General features: G+C 46.2%; 1 protein-coding gene across 2 annotated transcripts in view; it reads left to right on the top strand.

Moving 5' to 3' along the window:
* The window catches only part of Chd6 (chromodomain helicase DNA binding protein 6), a 112,143-nt gene extending 98,577 nt beyond the window's left edge, over window positions 1-13,566 (top strand). For both annotated transcript variants that reach the window (XM_029536310.1, XM_029536311.1), the window contains 5 exons: window positions 302-508; window positions 1,506-1,958; window positions 3,970-4,161; window positions 5,017-5,136; window positions 11,084-13,566. In XM_029536310.1, the coding sequence (XP_029392170.1) occupies window positions 302-508; window positions 1,506-1,958; window positions 3,970-4,161; window positions 5,017-5,136; window positions 11,084-11,971 (1,860 nt within the window). In that variant the 3' untranslated portion in view covers window positions 11,972-13,566. The remainder of the gene's footprint in view (window positions 1-301; window positions 509-1,505; window positions 1,959-3,969; window positions 4,162-5,016; window positions 5,137-11,083) is intronic.
* Window positions 13,567-17,078: the final 3,512 nt, after the last annotated feature.

The following is a 17,078-nucleotide window of genomic DNA, read 5'->3' as shown; positions in this document are numbered from 1 at the left end:
AAAAATACTGCTGGACAAACTTAGCTGTATATATGCTTGAACATTGAAGGTGATACACTAAGAGGGGAAGAAGGATAATATTCACCAGGCTAATTCAACAATCAGAGGAAAATGGCAAGTTGCCCCTAGTCATAACACTGAAAATGTATTCTTTACTGCCCAGACTATGACATTTATAGGTTGTGTAGTGAGTGTGTCTGCACACTTCTTTCTGGTCAGCTCCTTATGAAAAATTTCAGGGACTTTGCAGACTTGGGTAACTTGACAGTTTTTTTCTCAGTGCTGCTATTCTTTTCCCCAGGATCGTGTGATAATTAATCGCCTAGATAATATTTGCCATGTGGTGTTAAAGGGGAAGTGGCCCTGCAGCCACCAGTATGAACCCTCGGGTGCACTGCCCACACCAGTGTTATCCAGCAGTGCAGGTTCTCGAGGCACCCTCTCAGAGCCAGACGCAACAGAACACAGCTTCAGCAATGGTGCAGCATTGGCAGCCCAGATCCAGAAGGTGAGGTTATGGCTGGTGTGGACTACCACAGAACAGCAGCAACATCCCATGTTTCCATGGAGTCATTTATTCAGCACATATTTGGGGGTTTGGTTTAGTTTTTCAATCAGGTACTTATTGTTAGTTAGGACTCTGGACCTTAAACCAGTGGGGTTGAGTAGTTTGGTGTACACTTTTAATCCCAGTGCTCAGAAGGCAGAAGCAGACAGATTTCTGTGAGTTGGAAGCCAACCTAGTCTAAAGAGTTCAGTTCCAGGACGGCCAGGGCTACACAAAAAGAAACCCTGTCTCATGGAGGGAAAATGTTTAAAAAAAAGTTTTGGTACAAAGAAGTAAAAGCAGGGTTTTATTCCTAAACTACAGCCTGCAGTTTGTCAGGGGAAACAAAGAAAGAAGAGAGGCATGCCAGGTAAGGGTGCTGCAGAGAAACATTCTAGGCTGCAGGTTAAAGGAAGAGAAAGCAATAAACTTGGCAGCTGTGACTTGGGAAGAGAATAAGTGTCTTTAAGCTCTTGAAGTACAGATAACAATTATGAAATTGGGGCAGAAAGGGGTGTTTATATGGAAGGAAGGCGAGTGATTTAGGAGTTATTAGCACACTGAATCTGATTTGACTGCACTTTAGACTCAGCCAGAGACCTTGAAAAACTGCTGGCTCTGATTTACTTTTTCTGTTGTAGCTTAGATATTGAGTTGTTTTGTTTTGTTTTGTTTTAACTTCCCAAATGATTCTGAGATGTAGCTGAGACTGAGATTCTCTGGCCTTACGCTTGCTCCTACAGGTATAATCTGGAAGCCTGTTAAAGTGTAGATTCACCAAAGTAGACTCTAGATTTAATAAGCCATCTGATGGTTTAGCACTAGTATTTGAGGACCCTTGTGGTCACAGAGAAGATAGCAGGAAATAGTACAAGGCCTGAGGAAATGAGGCTTAGAGAAGGAGCTGGTGTTTGGCCACAGAGGTTACATTCAAATTTCTTGCCATGTGTGTTCACAGGAGAACTTCTTAGCCCCAGTATTCACAAAAGATGAACAAAAGCACAGACGTCCCTATGAATTTGAGGTGGAAAGGGATGCCAAAGCTCGGAGCCTAGAAGAATACTCTGCCTCCCATGGGCGTCCGCCCATTGTCCTCAATGGCTGGCATTCGGAGTCAGCTATAGACCTCTCCTGCTCCTCAGAGGAGTCTCCAGGAACCACATCTCCTTTCCCAGCAAGTGCCAGCACCCCTAAGATTGGTGCTATCAGTTCACTTCAAGGAGCCCTCGGTATGGACTTGTCTGGAATTCTGCAAGCTGGTCTAATTCACCCAGTGACTGGGCAGATTGTCAACGGAAGCCTCAGGAGGGATGATGCTGCCATGAGAAGGCGGAGAGGGAGGCGGAAACATATTGAAGGAGGGATGGACCTCATCTTCCTGAAGGAACAAACACTTCCGGCTGGAATCTTGGTGAGTATATAAGTAAAAACCATTCTACATCAAGAAATTTATTTCTCAGACATCACCTATTTCATTTATGGATCTTTTACACCTGTTTTAAGTTGTTCGTGTTTTCTGTCATCATGAAATGTCCTCATCTTTTCTAGAATAGATGGTAGTAACCCAGTGGTGACCCTTAATGCATACAGCCTGGAGAAATGAACCAAAGGGTCTTATTTCAAATAGAAGCAACCCAAATCCCCCAAATCCCCCAAATCCCCCAAATCCCCAGTGCTTCAAAAAAGAGCCACTGGCAGTTGAATAAGCAAGACCAGGTGGCAGGCAGCGTTCCTCAGGCATGGTGAGGCTCTCCAGGAGTTGAAACGTGGGAGGTGGAAGGTTGATCTTGGCTTAGATCTGACACTGATGTGTGGCACACCAACAAGCTGTATTCTGATCCTAAATCTGTAAGGATTCCTGCAGATTGCACAAAAACGGTGCATTCTATATTCAATGAAGGTCCTTAGGAAGCATGGAGGAGGTTGAGAAAAATGTTTAGACTTTGTTTAGTGCCTGATGGCCTGTGCTGCTTGTCTGGGTCTTCCTCTCAGGTTTTGTATATAACTTGAGAGGTGGAAGAGGCATTTTTTTTTTTCCCCTGTCTATTTCTATAGACTAATTTTACTGTTTGTTTAGCCTTATGTTTTCATTTTAATAGTGACATTTTATTCACATCCTAACCTTTTTTTTTTTAAGGTGGGTAAGGGTGATGGTATCTCAGTATTGCTCAGGCTAGTCTCAAATTTGTCGGGTCACTTGAACTTCTACCCTTAGTCACTGGGATCGATGGGACCCTCATATCTACCAGTTTTGATTTCATTGATCTGGGGTAGAAGTGTGTATGCGTGTGCATGTGTGATATCATTCTTCAGGTAGCATCCACCTTTTGGTTTTTTGAGATAGATCTCTCCCTGGACTGGAAGCTTGCCAGTTAGGTCAGGTTGACTGGGCAGTGAGCTTAGAGCTCAGTTCTACCTTCCCAACTCCAGCATTACAAACATGTGCTGCCACCTAGGGTTTGGTTTTGTTTTTAAGTCTTGGGTTTGGTGAGGGAGTTTAGATTTACTAATTCTTGTTTTATCTTTATAATTGTTGCCTAAATGTGTATATATATGTACCACATGTATGCCTGGCCCACAGAGTCCAGAAGAAGATATCAGATCCCCTAGAACTGAAGTTACTGATAATTACGAGCCATCATGTAGGTTCTAGAAAAATACCCAGTGCTCTTAACCGCTAAGCCATCTTCCCTGTTCCATCTGACTTTCCCCCCTTTTTAAAATAGCATGGTTTCTTGGGAGTCTACTCAGACTATACTCTGGTCTTCATGTGTTCAGGCTGAGCTCTGTACTTACTGAACCACCTCCCCAGCTACCTGCATGCTAAGAGTGAGCTCTCTTTACTGTTAAAGGCTCCTGTAGAAATACCAAGCAGTGATTTTCCTCTAGTGCTCATAGTATTCCAGCAGAGTGACTAGTAGGAAAAAAATAATTGTTTCTTCTCCTCTGTATAATTTTTAAATCTGTTGATGCAAGCGCTGTTAGCACTATTGTAGGATTGTTTGGTTGGTGATTCTGAGCTTAGTGAAACACAGTCAAGCCACAGAGGAGGGACAGGTGAATAAACTCCAGCATGGAATTTTTTGGGATGTGAAAAATCTGAACAGAATGCTGGACAGAGGAAGAGGTGCCTAGGACAGTGAGAGATGGTGATAAAGGAATGGAAATTGGAATGAAGTCAGGCCTGCTGAGTAAACAGGAGGTCCAAGGTGAGCACCTAGAATGTATAAGAGCAGTGAGGAGTTAGTGGTATGGTTGAAATCCAATCACCCAGTGGTGAAGATGGGATGGGAGCAGCTGGAAAAGTCAGATACCCCATGTTCTCCCATAGACCTGTGACTGGTGTGAGCAATGTAGAGATGGATGTTTCAGGAACTCAACTTCATCCTGCCATCATTATTACTCATTTTGTCTTAATCCAGGAAGCCCATGAAGATGCAGGGCAGACTACCCTGAGCACCACACACCCTGAAGTGCCAGGAGCTGCTTCCTCAGCTCCTGAGCCAACAGCAGCAGCCAGCAGCCAGGCTGAGAAAGCTGTTCCCAGCAAGAGCCTACTTGACTGGCTGCGGCAGCAGGCTGACTACTCTTTGGATGTTCCTGGCTTTGGGACAGTAAGTGTTGGCTGTTGCTACCCCAGACCACTGTTAGCTCACTGCTAACTTGGGACAGTTGAGGGAAACTAGAAGGTAGAAGCTATTTGGAAGAAATTTATATTGACTGAGAGCATCATATTAAGGACTATTTTTTTGGTTTTGTTTTTAACATTTAAATCCTGACTAAATGTTCCAATAATCGAAATTGCAAGAGCATACAAACAACTAGACATGCAAAAGTTAAAAGAACAGATTTAAGTTCACCCCTTCCCCAATATCTCCCCAGAAATGACCACACAGCATCATAAGTCCACAAAGAAATCTTTTGGTTGTGTAAGTTTTACCACTTGATGAAAATTCTCTCTAGCTACTTTCTTGGTACTTCTGTAGGAGCTCTGTGCTTACAGTCGCTCTGCTGGGATTCTCATTCAGGTCACCTGATGCCTTCGCTCTGTGTTCTCCCAGTGAGGAACCTGGGACAGCTCCTGAGCACTGGTGTTCAGTCTTGGTTCTTCCTTCTTACTTGCTCTGTGCTCATTCCCGCCCCATCGGACTCATAAGATACATAGCTAGACAGCATACAGGAGCACAGGTCACAGCTGCACACTCACACAAGAACCACAGAACCAGCTAGCTGGGTGCCCTGGGAAGCTGGTAAGTCAGCTCAAGGCCCCAAACAAGGGCATGGGGCATACACAGCTTGTTTTCCAGCCTACTGTAGGAGTTCTGATACCTCAAGGAGAGAGGTTAAGTGAGGTTGATAGTAGTTCTGTGTAAAGCACCATTAGGGAAAAATGAATAAAACCAACTGAGGAGCTCCACGGTATCAGACTGTGGCAGAATGCTATGTAACATTTTTCTCCATTAACCTAGAATTTTTCAGACAAACCCAAGCAGAGGAGACCACGCTGCAAAGAACCTGGAAAATTAGACATCAGCTCTCTAGGTGGAGAAGAGAGGGTTCCCGCTGTCCCCAAGGAGCCAGGACTGAGGGTAGGAAGAGGGCCTTGGGTGTGGGAGCACGGGGATCATCTTGATTGTGCCATGCCTTGCACACTTGGGAGAAAGCCCTGCTGAACAGTGGGTAGCTGGATGGCGTTTTCCCAGAGGACAAGAGGCCAGCGCAGAAAGCTTAAACCACAGTAAGTGCCACAGCCTGTGTCAAGCAGCTGCGTGTCTCCTGAGGTTATGTTTTCCATCTTCACCTCCTAAACACTGTGTTAAACCATTTGTACAGTCACACAGGATAAACCCTTAGCTCTGGACAGCAGTCTGCTGTTTCCAGTTTAATAGATGCCATCAGGAAAACTTTTATGTCTTACCTAAGTTTTTAATGACCATTTAAGTAAGACATTTCTTCCTAGTGCTTCTGCACTAGCAATGAAAAACAGCTGACTCTAAGCATTGCCCTGTTCCTATTATAGAATCATAAGACTGGAACCAGCTTCAAAGACATCCGCAGAATACTTGGAGTCTAACGAAGCTAAGTTAATTATAGTTTACAGATGGATGCAAGTTTAGAATAGAAGAGTTCTAACCTCTAGGGGGCGGCAGTGACATTTCCCTTAAAAAACATTGGCCAGTGGGCCCACTGCATATCATAGACATCTTATCTCGGTGCATCCCAGAGAGGAGCTTCTAGAAATTCCTGTAGAGACGTCTGCTCTTCCCCAACTTTCCCATAAATGCAAGCTCTCCTGACTCCTCCGCTCTCAGCCAGCTACAGCATTCCCTGCATCACCTTCCCAGGTGGGATCACCACTGTGATTTCTTATTTCAGCTGCAAACACTACCCACACTAGTTACTCTTCTTGGCAGAAAGGAGTTGGCAAGGCTTTTGTCACTCAACCAGCAGCAGCTCCACAGACAACTGCCTTCACTCATTTGTATGTGCTGCCACCATTGCTTCAGGACCGGCCTGGTCAATCCCTCAAATCTGTCATGTTGAAAGGTCATCCTCCCTACCTTACCTCTTTGTCTTCTTGCTCTCGGAAAGGCTGTTCTTAAACCATGTGTTAGCAGCTGACACAGCTTCTGTTTCCATCCTCCTTACACTTGTCCAGTCTTCCCCTGTGCCACAGCATATAGTGTCTTGAGAAAGGTCAGGGAAAGACCTCCAGTTCCTGTCCTGTTGCATTCCCGGAGTTGTTGGTTTACAGACATGCTGTTGACCTTGTTTCTTACTACATGCCCAACAATTTCCTTCATAGTCCCTGGGAATTAATGTTCATTACTCCTTTACAAGCATTGACCCTTTGCCAGCAACCTCATCTCTATGGCGCATCTCCTTCCTTTATAAAATCACATTCCCTGTCTCTGAGGTTCTTTTCTACACTGAGGCAAGAATAGGAAGCTTTTGTCTGCCTGGCCCTCAGAGCCCCTCAGTCTTCCCAACACGTAGGTGGGCAGTGGTTCTCCACAGCTCTGCCAGGATCTACTGCCTCTTCTCTCCCAAAGGAACTCTTAGACCATTCAAGTGGGTGTACCAAAAAGCTTATAAACAACAGAAACTTATTTCTCATAATTCTCAAGGCTGAGAAATTGAAAGTTGAGTATCTAGTGAGGGTCCAGTATTCATAGCCATCTTGCTGCACCCTCACATGGGGTGTGACAAATAAGCTCTCTGGGGTCTCTTATGAGGGCTCAAACCCACTCATAACAAGTTGGCCCCCATGATCTCATTGTAATAAAGCCCTCCCTGCCCCCCAGCTTTGGGGGTGAGATTTTAATATACAAAGTCCAAGGCAGAAACCCCTCCCCTTCTAAAAATAGATTAAAACCCACAAGGAACTTGGTTCGAGTTCAGAATCCAGCTATATATGCTGAGGTTTATCTGGGTAAGGTCCATAGCAGCAGGGGCCTTGAGACTTAGCTTTGTTTATAAGTTGTCTCTGTGCATATGTATTTAGTGTAGAGAGGGGCCTTCATTTATTTGCTGCAAATATGCTGTAACTACATACATGTTGCACATGTAAGCATTGATAGAATGTGCCAGCAAAGTCATACTCAGATTTTATCAGTGATTTCAAAAATGCCTGTAGACCTGGTGTTGTCTGACTTTGTATTGGTTTGCTTTGGGGATTTCTGAACATTGAGTTACCTGGTCTCTTCCACCCAGTTGTTGATGGATAAGCCTTTGTAACAGTAACAAGAAGGGCTCAGTCACTATCCTTTTGCTTCTACCCAAAAGTTTGGGGGTTAGAACAAATGCCATCATATATCGAGGAGGCTGTTGGTGGGTTCAAATGTCATGCAGTCATCTGGCATCCCTCTGCTGTTGCTTGAACACAGCACTCTTCTTGCTCTCCATACACTCTGTCTAGGCCTCCTCTGGAAGAGGGAGCAGGTTTACTCCCCAGGGTATAATTATCAGGATGGAAAGCTGCCAAAGCCCGATCTGGCTGCTGTGTGTGGTCACAGAGCTGCTGGGAGGGGTACCTGTCTGTGGTGGGCAGCATCTGGGTGGCTGATGTAGCTAGCCCTCCTCCACAGGAAGTGTCGAGGGCTGACTTGCTCTCTCAGTGCTTCCTACACTGTACACAAATCGTTCTCTTCACCTGAGGAGAAAAGAAGAGTGGTCCAACTCCCCAGCGAGGTCTCATTTCTCAAAGAACCCAGTGTGTGCGCTTGCTCCATCTACAACTCTTGGCAAGGGCAGGGAGAGGATACTCTTACACAGCCTGGAGCCTGAGGAAATACCAAGTGCCAGGCCTGTTTTCCTCTTAGCAGAAAGACTTTGGAGGTGGACTGTGCCCTTCCCAGTGGCCAGTGATGAGAGGAGCTAGAGCACATGTGGTACAAGGGAAGAAGCCTCCGTAGCACCTTCCCCTGGCTCTCTGCTGTGGGTGGGTGGCAAGAAGCGGGGAGATGCAGTGTGCTCAGCAAGATGATTGACAAGCAGGGACCAAGATGGCATGGTATAGGCAGAGGCCCAGAGCAAGGTAGTTTGTGTCAGTGGTAGGAAGTCATTTTTTAAGCTGGATCCCGTCCTTCAGTCCTTCTTGTCTCTCTAGAAGCGAGCAGCCAGGGGTTTGCTTCTAGTGACTACCTCAGACCCAGAGTGTGCCCTTGCCCCGCACACTCACTCCCGAAGAAAGCATCTTGGCGGCACATTGCTAGTGGGTGGTCCTGTTGGGAGTAGAGGCACATGGCATGATGTGACATAGAAGAGCCTGGTGCTCTCCTGCTCAGTCCCTACCCGCTTGCTCGCTCACTCGGCCCACAGTGGTCCTTACCTCTCGGTTTTGAAAGGGAAGAACTCCTGGTGTAACTGTTGAAGAGGTTCCTTCTAGATCAGTGGTACTAAACTAAGGCTTTTTGATAAGTTCTCTCAGCCAGAGGCAGGCGGATTTTTGAGTTCGAGGCCAACCTGGTCTACAGAGTGAGTTCCAGGACAGCCAGGGCTACACAGAGAAACCCTGTCTCAAAAAAAAAAAAAAAAAGTTCTCTCAGCATTGGCATAATAAAGCTTTTTGTCCATGATAACTCTTGGCTTTTTTTTTTTTCCTTAGAATATTCTTTGAGAAAGTGAAAGACAAGCATAGCACTTCAAAAGTAGCTCTCTGGGGACTCAAACATTTGAGTCATGTGTCTGTGAATTGTTAGTTTTCTGTGACGTGACACTCAGACCAATTAACTGAGTTTAGAGGAAGTGATGGAGACCTTGGGTTGGGTACTGACTAGATGTTTCCATTGCTGTTTTTCCTGTCACCACTCATTCCTGAACAGCTTCTTCAGGGCTAACTACTCCCTGTGGGGAAATATGCATCCTATGAGCTTCTCCTGGAGCCTACCATACCTGTTCTTATAGCTCACTGACTACCAGAAACTAGTGTCACCAACACCCATAACTACCCTGCCAGGAGAGCTCTGTTGAGTGTTTTATTTTTTAATAGTTTTGAGAGAACAGAGTCAGAGAAAGCAATGGGAGACACCAGAACTGTGAGTTAATTTCTATTCTGGTCTCAGGAGGAAGTAAGTAGATCTCTAACCTGCTCAAAAGCCCAGGCTCCAGGCTCCAGGCTCCAGGCTCCAGGCTCCAGGCTCCAGGCTCCAGGCTCCAGGCTCCAGGCTCCAGGCCCTAACAATAGGTTCCTCTGACCCTTTGGTATCTGTTAGCAAGACTTACTTTCTTCCACTTTCTTAGCCTTGTCTGCTCTGTTGAGGAGTGCAGTCAGAACACTGCCTCTGAGCTCAGATAAGCAGCTGTAGAGTCCTGCTTCCCTGCAGATCCTTGCTGTGCACACACTCCCCACTCTGAGGAGGCACAAGATCAGCTCGGAGAGATGCTGGGCTCATCCACACAGAGGCAAGTGGCCACACCACACTGCCTTGGTGGTGTGTGCAGTGGCACAAGACCCATCACTAGCACTCTGAGCATCCTGCTTTCATGCTTGCTAGAGCTGAAGGAACGTTGTCAAAAGAATGCTAGCTTTGAGTCGGGACTACAGGAAGGAGATACAGGGCAGCAGGACATTTGTGTACATGGGAAAGAACAGCCATCAGCAGGCTTTCTTTGGATCACTCCTGTATGAGAAAAGGTGGAGGCTGCTCAACAACACGAGGGTGTTTTAATCCTGTAGATCTGTATTACCTGATAAACTAACAGCAGGGACAGGGGAGGACAGCAGAGGAAGGCATGTGCAGTTATCTGTGCCCAGGGATTGCAAGCAGCATAGCAAGAGAGAGGGAGACAGACAGAATGAGAATCCCTTTCTTATGGAAGAAACAGGTTTCTCTTTTTACTGGAGGTGGAGCTATTGTAATTTCAATAGCTTCTGTAATTTCCTCTCCACAAGCAGACCATGGTGTTTACTGCAGCCTCCATCTCCTTCCCACTCATCTTCCTTACTTGTCACCCCCATCAAGGCCGTGTGCTCACTGTGGTCTGTGCTGTGATCCTGATAACACATGGTGGGGAAGGGTCCATGGGTCTAGTGCTAGGTGACATTATGAGTCTTAGGAGCACAAGTACTGACTGTAGAACTTTTCGCTAATTAAAAAAGTAGAGCACCTTTAATCCCAACTCTCATGAGGCAGAGGCAGACAGATCTCTGTGAGTTTAAGGCCAGCCTGGTCTACAAAGTGAGTTCTAGTTACATAGAGACACTAACTTTAAAACACACACACACATTTAAAAAAAAAAAAAAAAACTAATAAAAAATTGGGGACAGGGAAAGAACTTCAAAAAGAAGAAAACTATAGGACCTTTCTTAAGGGAAACGAGAGTCTCGCTCACTCGTGCATTGCTCAGCAGTGCTCAAGGTCCTTCATGTCTACAGCCTGTGTGTACACATCATTTTCCATTTCAACTCACAACTTTCAGGGATTCAGAAAATATTAGGATACGCACATCATTAGCATGCTATGTCCCTAGTAGTACCCCTTCTATGCCTGGGCAGCACGTTAAACACTTGGTTTTCTGTGGCACAAAAGTGTCACTATCTTTTTGTTTGTTTGTTTTAACCAAAGCTGACCTATTCTGAGCCTCGCCATCAGCGGTACTGTTGCTCAGTCCACCTTTAAACTTGAGTGCATCTGACTCCCGACCCTACCCAGCACACTCTGCTCTGCTGCTTCAGTACAATCTTGTTGTGAGAAAGAAGGCTGGACTGTTCCATGAAGGGATTGTAGCCGTAAGACTCAAGACCTGAGGCACCGTCAGTGCTAGTCCCCCCACCCACCTCTGCCAGTTTCTCATACAATGGAAACTACTCTTGCCAGTCAGTATTAAAAGCACTGTTTGATGGGAACAGGCATCTGGTTGCTCCCTTGCCACTAAATGCTTTCGGCTTCCAAGAGGCAACCACCTCTAGGCCAGGACACAGGGGATACTCTTACTCTGTGTGGAATGGGGGATAAGCTATGCCAGGCCACAGCTGCAGCCACCCTTTGCCATCTGGTGACGTTCAACATCCAGTGTTTCTTTGTCCTTTTTCAGGGGTTTCTCCCAGAAAGCAAATTCAATCACACCCTAGCTGAGCCTGTGCTTCGAGATGCGGGTCCCCGCAGGAGGGGGAGGCGGCCTCGGAATGAACTCCTAAAAGCTCCAGCCATTGTAACAGACTCTCCTTCTGGAATGGGACCACTGTTCATGAATGGGCTGATTGCGGGAATGGACCTGGTAGGATTGCAGAATGTGAGAAATATTCCAGGCATTCCTCTCACTGGGCTGGTGGGCTTCCCAGCCGGTTTTGCCACCATGCCCACTGGTGAAGAGGTTAAGAACACCCTGAGCATGCTGCCCATGATGCTGCCAGGCATGGCTGCAGTGCCCCAGATGTTTGGAGTTGGCGGACTCCTCAACACACCCATGGCAACCACCTGCACGACCACTGCCTCAGCGTCTCTTGCAAGCACAAAAAGTGGTGCCTCAGCCACTGAAAAATCTACAGAGGACAAGCTGAGTGGCCATGATGTAAGCGCAGACACTCTGGTAGACGATCAGCCTGGCCCTAGTCCATTTTCTGATCAGTCAGATCCCACAATAACTACTAGCAGTCCTGTGGCTTTCAACCCATTTCTCATCCCAGGAGTGTCTCCTGGACTCATCTACCCTTCCATGTTTCTTTCCCCTGGCATGGGCATGGCTCTGCCAGCCATGCAGCAGGCCAGACACTCAGAGATGGTCGGTCTTGAGACCCAGAAGAGGAAAAAGAAGAAAACAAAGGGGGACAGCCCCACCCAAGAGCCTGCATCTGTGTGTGAGAAGGAGCCAGGCAGTGATCAGAACTGCACCGAGTCCAGTGCCACTGTGTCCCCAGAGAGAGAACACGTGGCACAGGCCAGGGAAGAGGGGCTCAAAGACTCCAATGATGATACCAATTAGAACTTTTTCATTTAAGAAACGATTGTGACTTGTAAGTTTCTTATCCCATAAAAGTTTGTTACTTCCCTCACTTCACCCTCATTAAGAACCTGTGTTTTCATCAGTAATATTACCTACCTAATTTCCTGTCTGAACTATGGTGACATGTTAATAGTTGCAGGGTCTTGCCACTTTGTTAGATCTAAGTGTCACCTGCCTAGTCTAGGCGGCACAGAATCCTTTCTTTTATCCGGTTCATTCCAGCAATCACAGTTGACACAGTGCTTGGTGACATACCCCCTTCCCCTTCTCTTTCAAGTCCCACTCATCTGAGGAAGAAAATGGCAGAAGACAGCTGTCTAGGGATTCACTGTGGGGCCAAAGAGCAAAGATGAACGTGAGTGCAAGCTCGTTCTTTTGTGAGCAACTGAATAAAAAGATCATATTGAGGAAACCAAAAGGCACACAATAGGAAGTGCCAGTGCGTACTTTTGTAGTTCAGGTGTCCTGTTGTCATGGTTACTGAGTAGTGTAGTCTACAGCATATAAATTAATGGTTCAAAATGCATATACTGATGGCTTCTTTAAAACAGGAACCTTCCAGATAGTAATACAGTTTCCCCCTCAAGGTTTTCCTCCTCTTCAGCAAGAAGAAATACCGGCGGGCTAGGCAGTATCCCTATCGTCCCTGCTGAGTCTGAGACACTTCAGCACCTTGAGTTACTGCAGCAACTGCGAGGGCGCTGCTCAGGGTCCACAGGTGCTGCTGGCATTTATCCCACGGGAACTGCTGTCACCTGTTTCCGCTTTTAAGAAACCTGCTGGATTTTTGTGTTCTTTCACCCAGAGCAAGGCTTTTTGGAGCCTAGTAAGGTAGCTCAGCACTTGCTAGATTCTGTCATCAGCGTAGCGTGTCAAAACACGCACACCACCTTTTTACATTGCAACTGTGAAGTTTTGTCCCTCTTATTTTCTCTCTACTCGAACTGTATCTTAGTATTGGGCCCAAATTCCAAATTGTCAGTCAGGCAAGGTTCTGCTAAGTCAGCAGCATACGCTCTCCAGCTCTGTGTTGAAGAATTGAGCAGGGAGGAGCCCACTGGACGGCTCTTCAGTTCCCGTTTTCTTTCCCCTCGCCCTTACATCATGTTCCTCCTGATGGTCTCCTCCGAGGACAGCTCCTGCTGAGACTTGAACCAGCCAGGCCTAGTTCTCTGGAGCACAGGCTCGGGCTGGACAGGTGGCGGGTGTCCGAGTACCAGGTTCACTTCGGTGTAACAATTAACTGTGTTTTGTTTTTTTACTGTTTCTGTTACAGTTTTGCTAATTTATCAGAAGGTCCGAAAGTTTGGCATGCTGTTTCAGTTTGCATTATTTATTTATGATGATTTTTGTCATTGTCTTTTATACATTTGGGTTATAAATTATGTAAATGTTAAGATGAGCATCTCAAAGAAGTCTGTTAAATTGTGACCTGAAAAAAAAAACAACAATCAGGTGTATTTTCAAAACAGAGAGTCCCAGTTTTATGAATCATAGATATAAACTAGAAATTCTATAACTGATCTATAAGAAAGAAGAATCCAAGAACTGAATAAATGATATTTAATAACCTCTTTGTAGTGTAGAAGGTCTGTGATGCTGATAACAGATTTCTTAGAAATGCTGCTCACTATTGAACTAACATTCTGTTCAGTTCTGCCTCCAGTGGAAGCAGAAAGGGTTTCTCAGCTGTTAAATCCTAAAAATCAATATAATTTATTTATGTAAAAGAAACATGCAATCAATATATTTTTGAACCTTTTAAGTACTAATTTTCTTTTTATCAAGTAGAAAAAAAATGTATTTGCCCTAAATCCTTAAAATACAAATGCTATAAAAACTCCTGTATCTTGAAAGCCTTACTGCAAATGAGCATTATAGACACCCAGCAGCGTCTGCTCTTCCTGTTGTCTCCTGCGTTGTTTCATGTGGAGAGCTCCTCTCCCCAGCTTCCACCTAAACTTCCAAGTAGGTCAGGGTCTGGTGCAGACCCAACTTAACCACCAGCATGCGCAATCCCTTGCTGTATCTTACCGAACCTGTATGTTAACTCTCGGTGTTCAGGCGTCTGTTGACTGCTGTTGTGATACTGTTTGCAAAATGAAACTGACACTGTGGATTATTTGCTCTGTAAGGCATAAGTGCTTCTTATGATTATTTTAACGTTCCGAGAGAGCAAAAGCCAAATTTAAACTCTTCAGCAAACTTGAGCCTCTTCATCTAATTCCATGTCACTCATAGCCATAACTTCCCTTGGTCATCTTCACCCATGTTTCACACAATAAATTGTCTGTGGTCTTGATCCTGGATTTAAAAAGGAAGTTGAAAATTCGGATTTATATTAAGGATTTCACTAGCGCTTGGATGTCTGGCTACCTGGGCGTTTTATGAATGTATTGTGTATACCAGGGATCTACAGTCCGTCTGGGTGCCTGATTCCTGCTGGATAACACTCTTGGGAGCTGACCTGACCCATATCCACTCTCAGAACACAGATTAAATTGTGCCGTGGGAAGAACTTAGCAGTATAACCTCCCTCCAGAACCAGCCCAAAGGTTCTCCCTAAAGGCACTTTAAACCCATACTGCATGTCTTACTAGAACCTAGAGTCCCTTAAAGTACTAGGCTGCTGTGGGTAGTATGTCCCATAAGACACAAGAATGCTTGGCCTCTTTTAAGAACTTTGTTGTCCTGCATATGGGGAAGCACAGCTCCTTGGCTCCAGGACTAGATGTGATAATCAATGAGGCTGGAGGGAAAGGAGTAGGCCTCAGTTAAGATGAAGCAGGATACTAGCCCAGCTCCCGTGGGTGGATCCCCTATCTGGGAGCCCTCACTAGGCAAGTAAGAGGGTGAGGTATTGAGAGTCGTGTGTAGAGCCCTTTGCTGTTATTTTTCACAGCAGGAAGTACGGTCACCAGCTTAAGATCTCTAATGGAGGACCAAGTGAATGTTTACTGAGCATGACAGTGTAAGTTTGCCTTTACAAGCCCCCTTGTGAAAGGAGAGACTTCTGAAAGTTGTCTACACACATCAATGAATGGCCTTTGAAATCTCTAAGGGAGACTTCAGGAGCCCTCCTGAATAGAGAAGAGCTAACTCACTAGTAGAGTCTTGGTTTTATTCCTTGACTTAGCCCCTGACCCAGACACTCTCCTTACCAAAGCAGGGGTTAAAAACTACATTTTGCACCCTAATACAAGGGTTAGCCAAGTACCCCCACTCCTCCACCCCGGGCAAAAGTTAATCTGTACACATTGCTAGTATTTTGCCATAAGTTGCCCGGGCTATGTTAGTCTTAGGAGGCATAGCTGAAGCCAGAGCTCATAGTCCCACCGACAGAAGACAACATCCCAGTCCTGGCTTCTGTAATACCAGTCTGGGACCTCTCAACTTGGAGACCAGAACTCTGAAGAACTTTTATGAAAACTTGGCACTGGGAAAAAGGGCAGACACAAAGCCACCCCCACTGAAGACCTTTCTGCTTGACTCGTTGGCATCTACTCTCATTAAGTGGCCTCCCTCATTCATGTGCTTGATCTGGAAACCTCCAAAGAATTTAAGTCAGAATTGGCCAAAGCCAAGGATTCGGTTTTCATTTGGTTGTGTTTGCAGTTTCTTCAGACCTGTTATCTGAAGTACAGGAGCTGAACAGCAGGAACCCAGGACATGCTTGCTTAGAGCTGCTTTTGTGCTCCCCATACAGGATATCTGTGGGATAAAAGGAGAAGCAAGTAAATTAAGTACTGTCTCCCACTAAATACTTCATGAGCTTAGTGGGACTGGGAACAAGTGGCAGTGGCAGTTCCATGTCACCCAAACAGCTCTGATGCCTGAACCCTGGAGAAGAAAAGCCCAGGCCCAGGGTGAGAAAGGAGGAGTAGAGTCCCCGGCAGACCTCGGCTTAGCTGGGTCCTCATCTGTGATCATTTCTATCCTGGAGGGTCACAGCAGGTTTGGTAGAAATGGGCAAAGTCAAGTCCTGGGTCATTTACTCCTTTCGGTAGCCAGTGAGGGCTGCCAGCTCCAATAGGAAGAGAAACCAAAAACTAAAGAACAAAGAAGTACTTGCTACAGGTCCTGAGGCATGTACACGGGTGAACACAGCAGGAAACCAGCTTTCCGACCCAACTCCAGGGCCCACACACAAGAAAGGTTTCTTTCTGCGTGACCTGTGTTCTGGGTGGACGAAGAGACACCATTGTAGTGCCAAGAACAGGGAGATATTATGGTTCAGTACACATTACCAGGACTTATTCAGAGTGCTTAATGGCCTTGTCCTTGATCCCCACAATAACTGCATCTCTATATCCATGAGAGACCTGAGGTCCAGAGAGGGTAAATAGCTTATCTAGTCAGTGAACTGGTCAGTGACAGAGCTGAGCTTTGAGAATCCAGATTGGCTCCTGCGCCCTAAGTTGACTGTGGAGACTTGGAGGGAGCAGGCAGCTATTCTGCCTAGGAGCTTCCTAAACTAGAAGTAAGTGCAGATGACTGAGGGAGAGGGACCATTCTAGCTCACACTGCCCTGTACCACCGGTGTCAGCCTGGAGGCCAACTGGGCGGCAGTTCATTTGGGGGAGTATTTCTTAGCCCTGTTAACACTGGTTGTTGAGAGGTCTCTGGGCCAGGGTGATCTGGAGATGTCTTGGTATCTCTGTGCTTAGCCTCACCAGCCTAGGGCTAAGGAGCCATGTGAGAAGTGGCTTCACATCTCAAAGGTGGAAAGAAGAATAGCAGGCCTTATGTACCTGCTCAGCTATACAAACCTGAGGGAGAGGGAGCTACTAGAAAAATGGACACTCCTCACACACTTGGCCTCCCATCCTAGGCAGCTGACCTACATGTGCCATTGATGATCACCACGGTGCCTGTTGGTGCCTCTCTTCTGGGTCACTGTGTCTGGGCTTGAGAGGCATGAGCTTATCACAACATGTCTTCCCCAAATGAGAACCCAGTTCAAGTAGATGGCTGCCTGCCCTCAGTGGCACAACCGGCGAGCAGAAAGGCAAGAATGAAGGGCAGACTAAATGTGCCGTCCCTACTGTGGCTTTGGCTTCCTGTGTGAAGCCGCAGGCCCCACATA

The sequence above is a fragment of the Mus pahari genome, chromosome 3, assembly GCF_900095145.1.
Source record: "Mus pahari chromosome 3, PAHARI_EIJ_v1.1, whole genome shotgun sequence".
In the NCBI taxonomy this organism is placed as follows: Eukaryota; Metazoa; Chordata; class Mammalia; order Rodentia; family Muridae; genus Mus; species Mus pahari.
The sequence above is the reverse complement of the archived record's forward strand: the minus strand, read 5'-3'. Positions and strand labels throughout refer to the sequence as shown.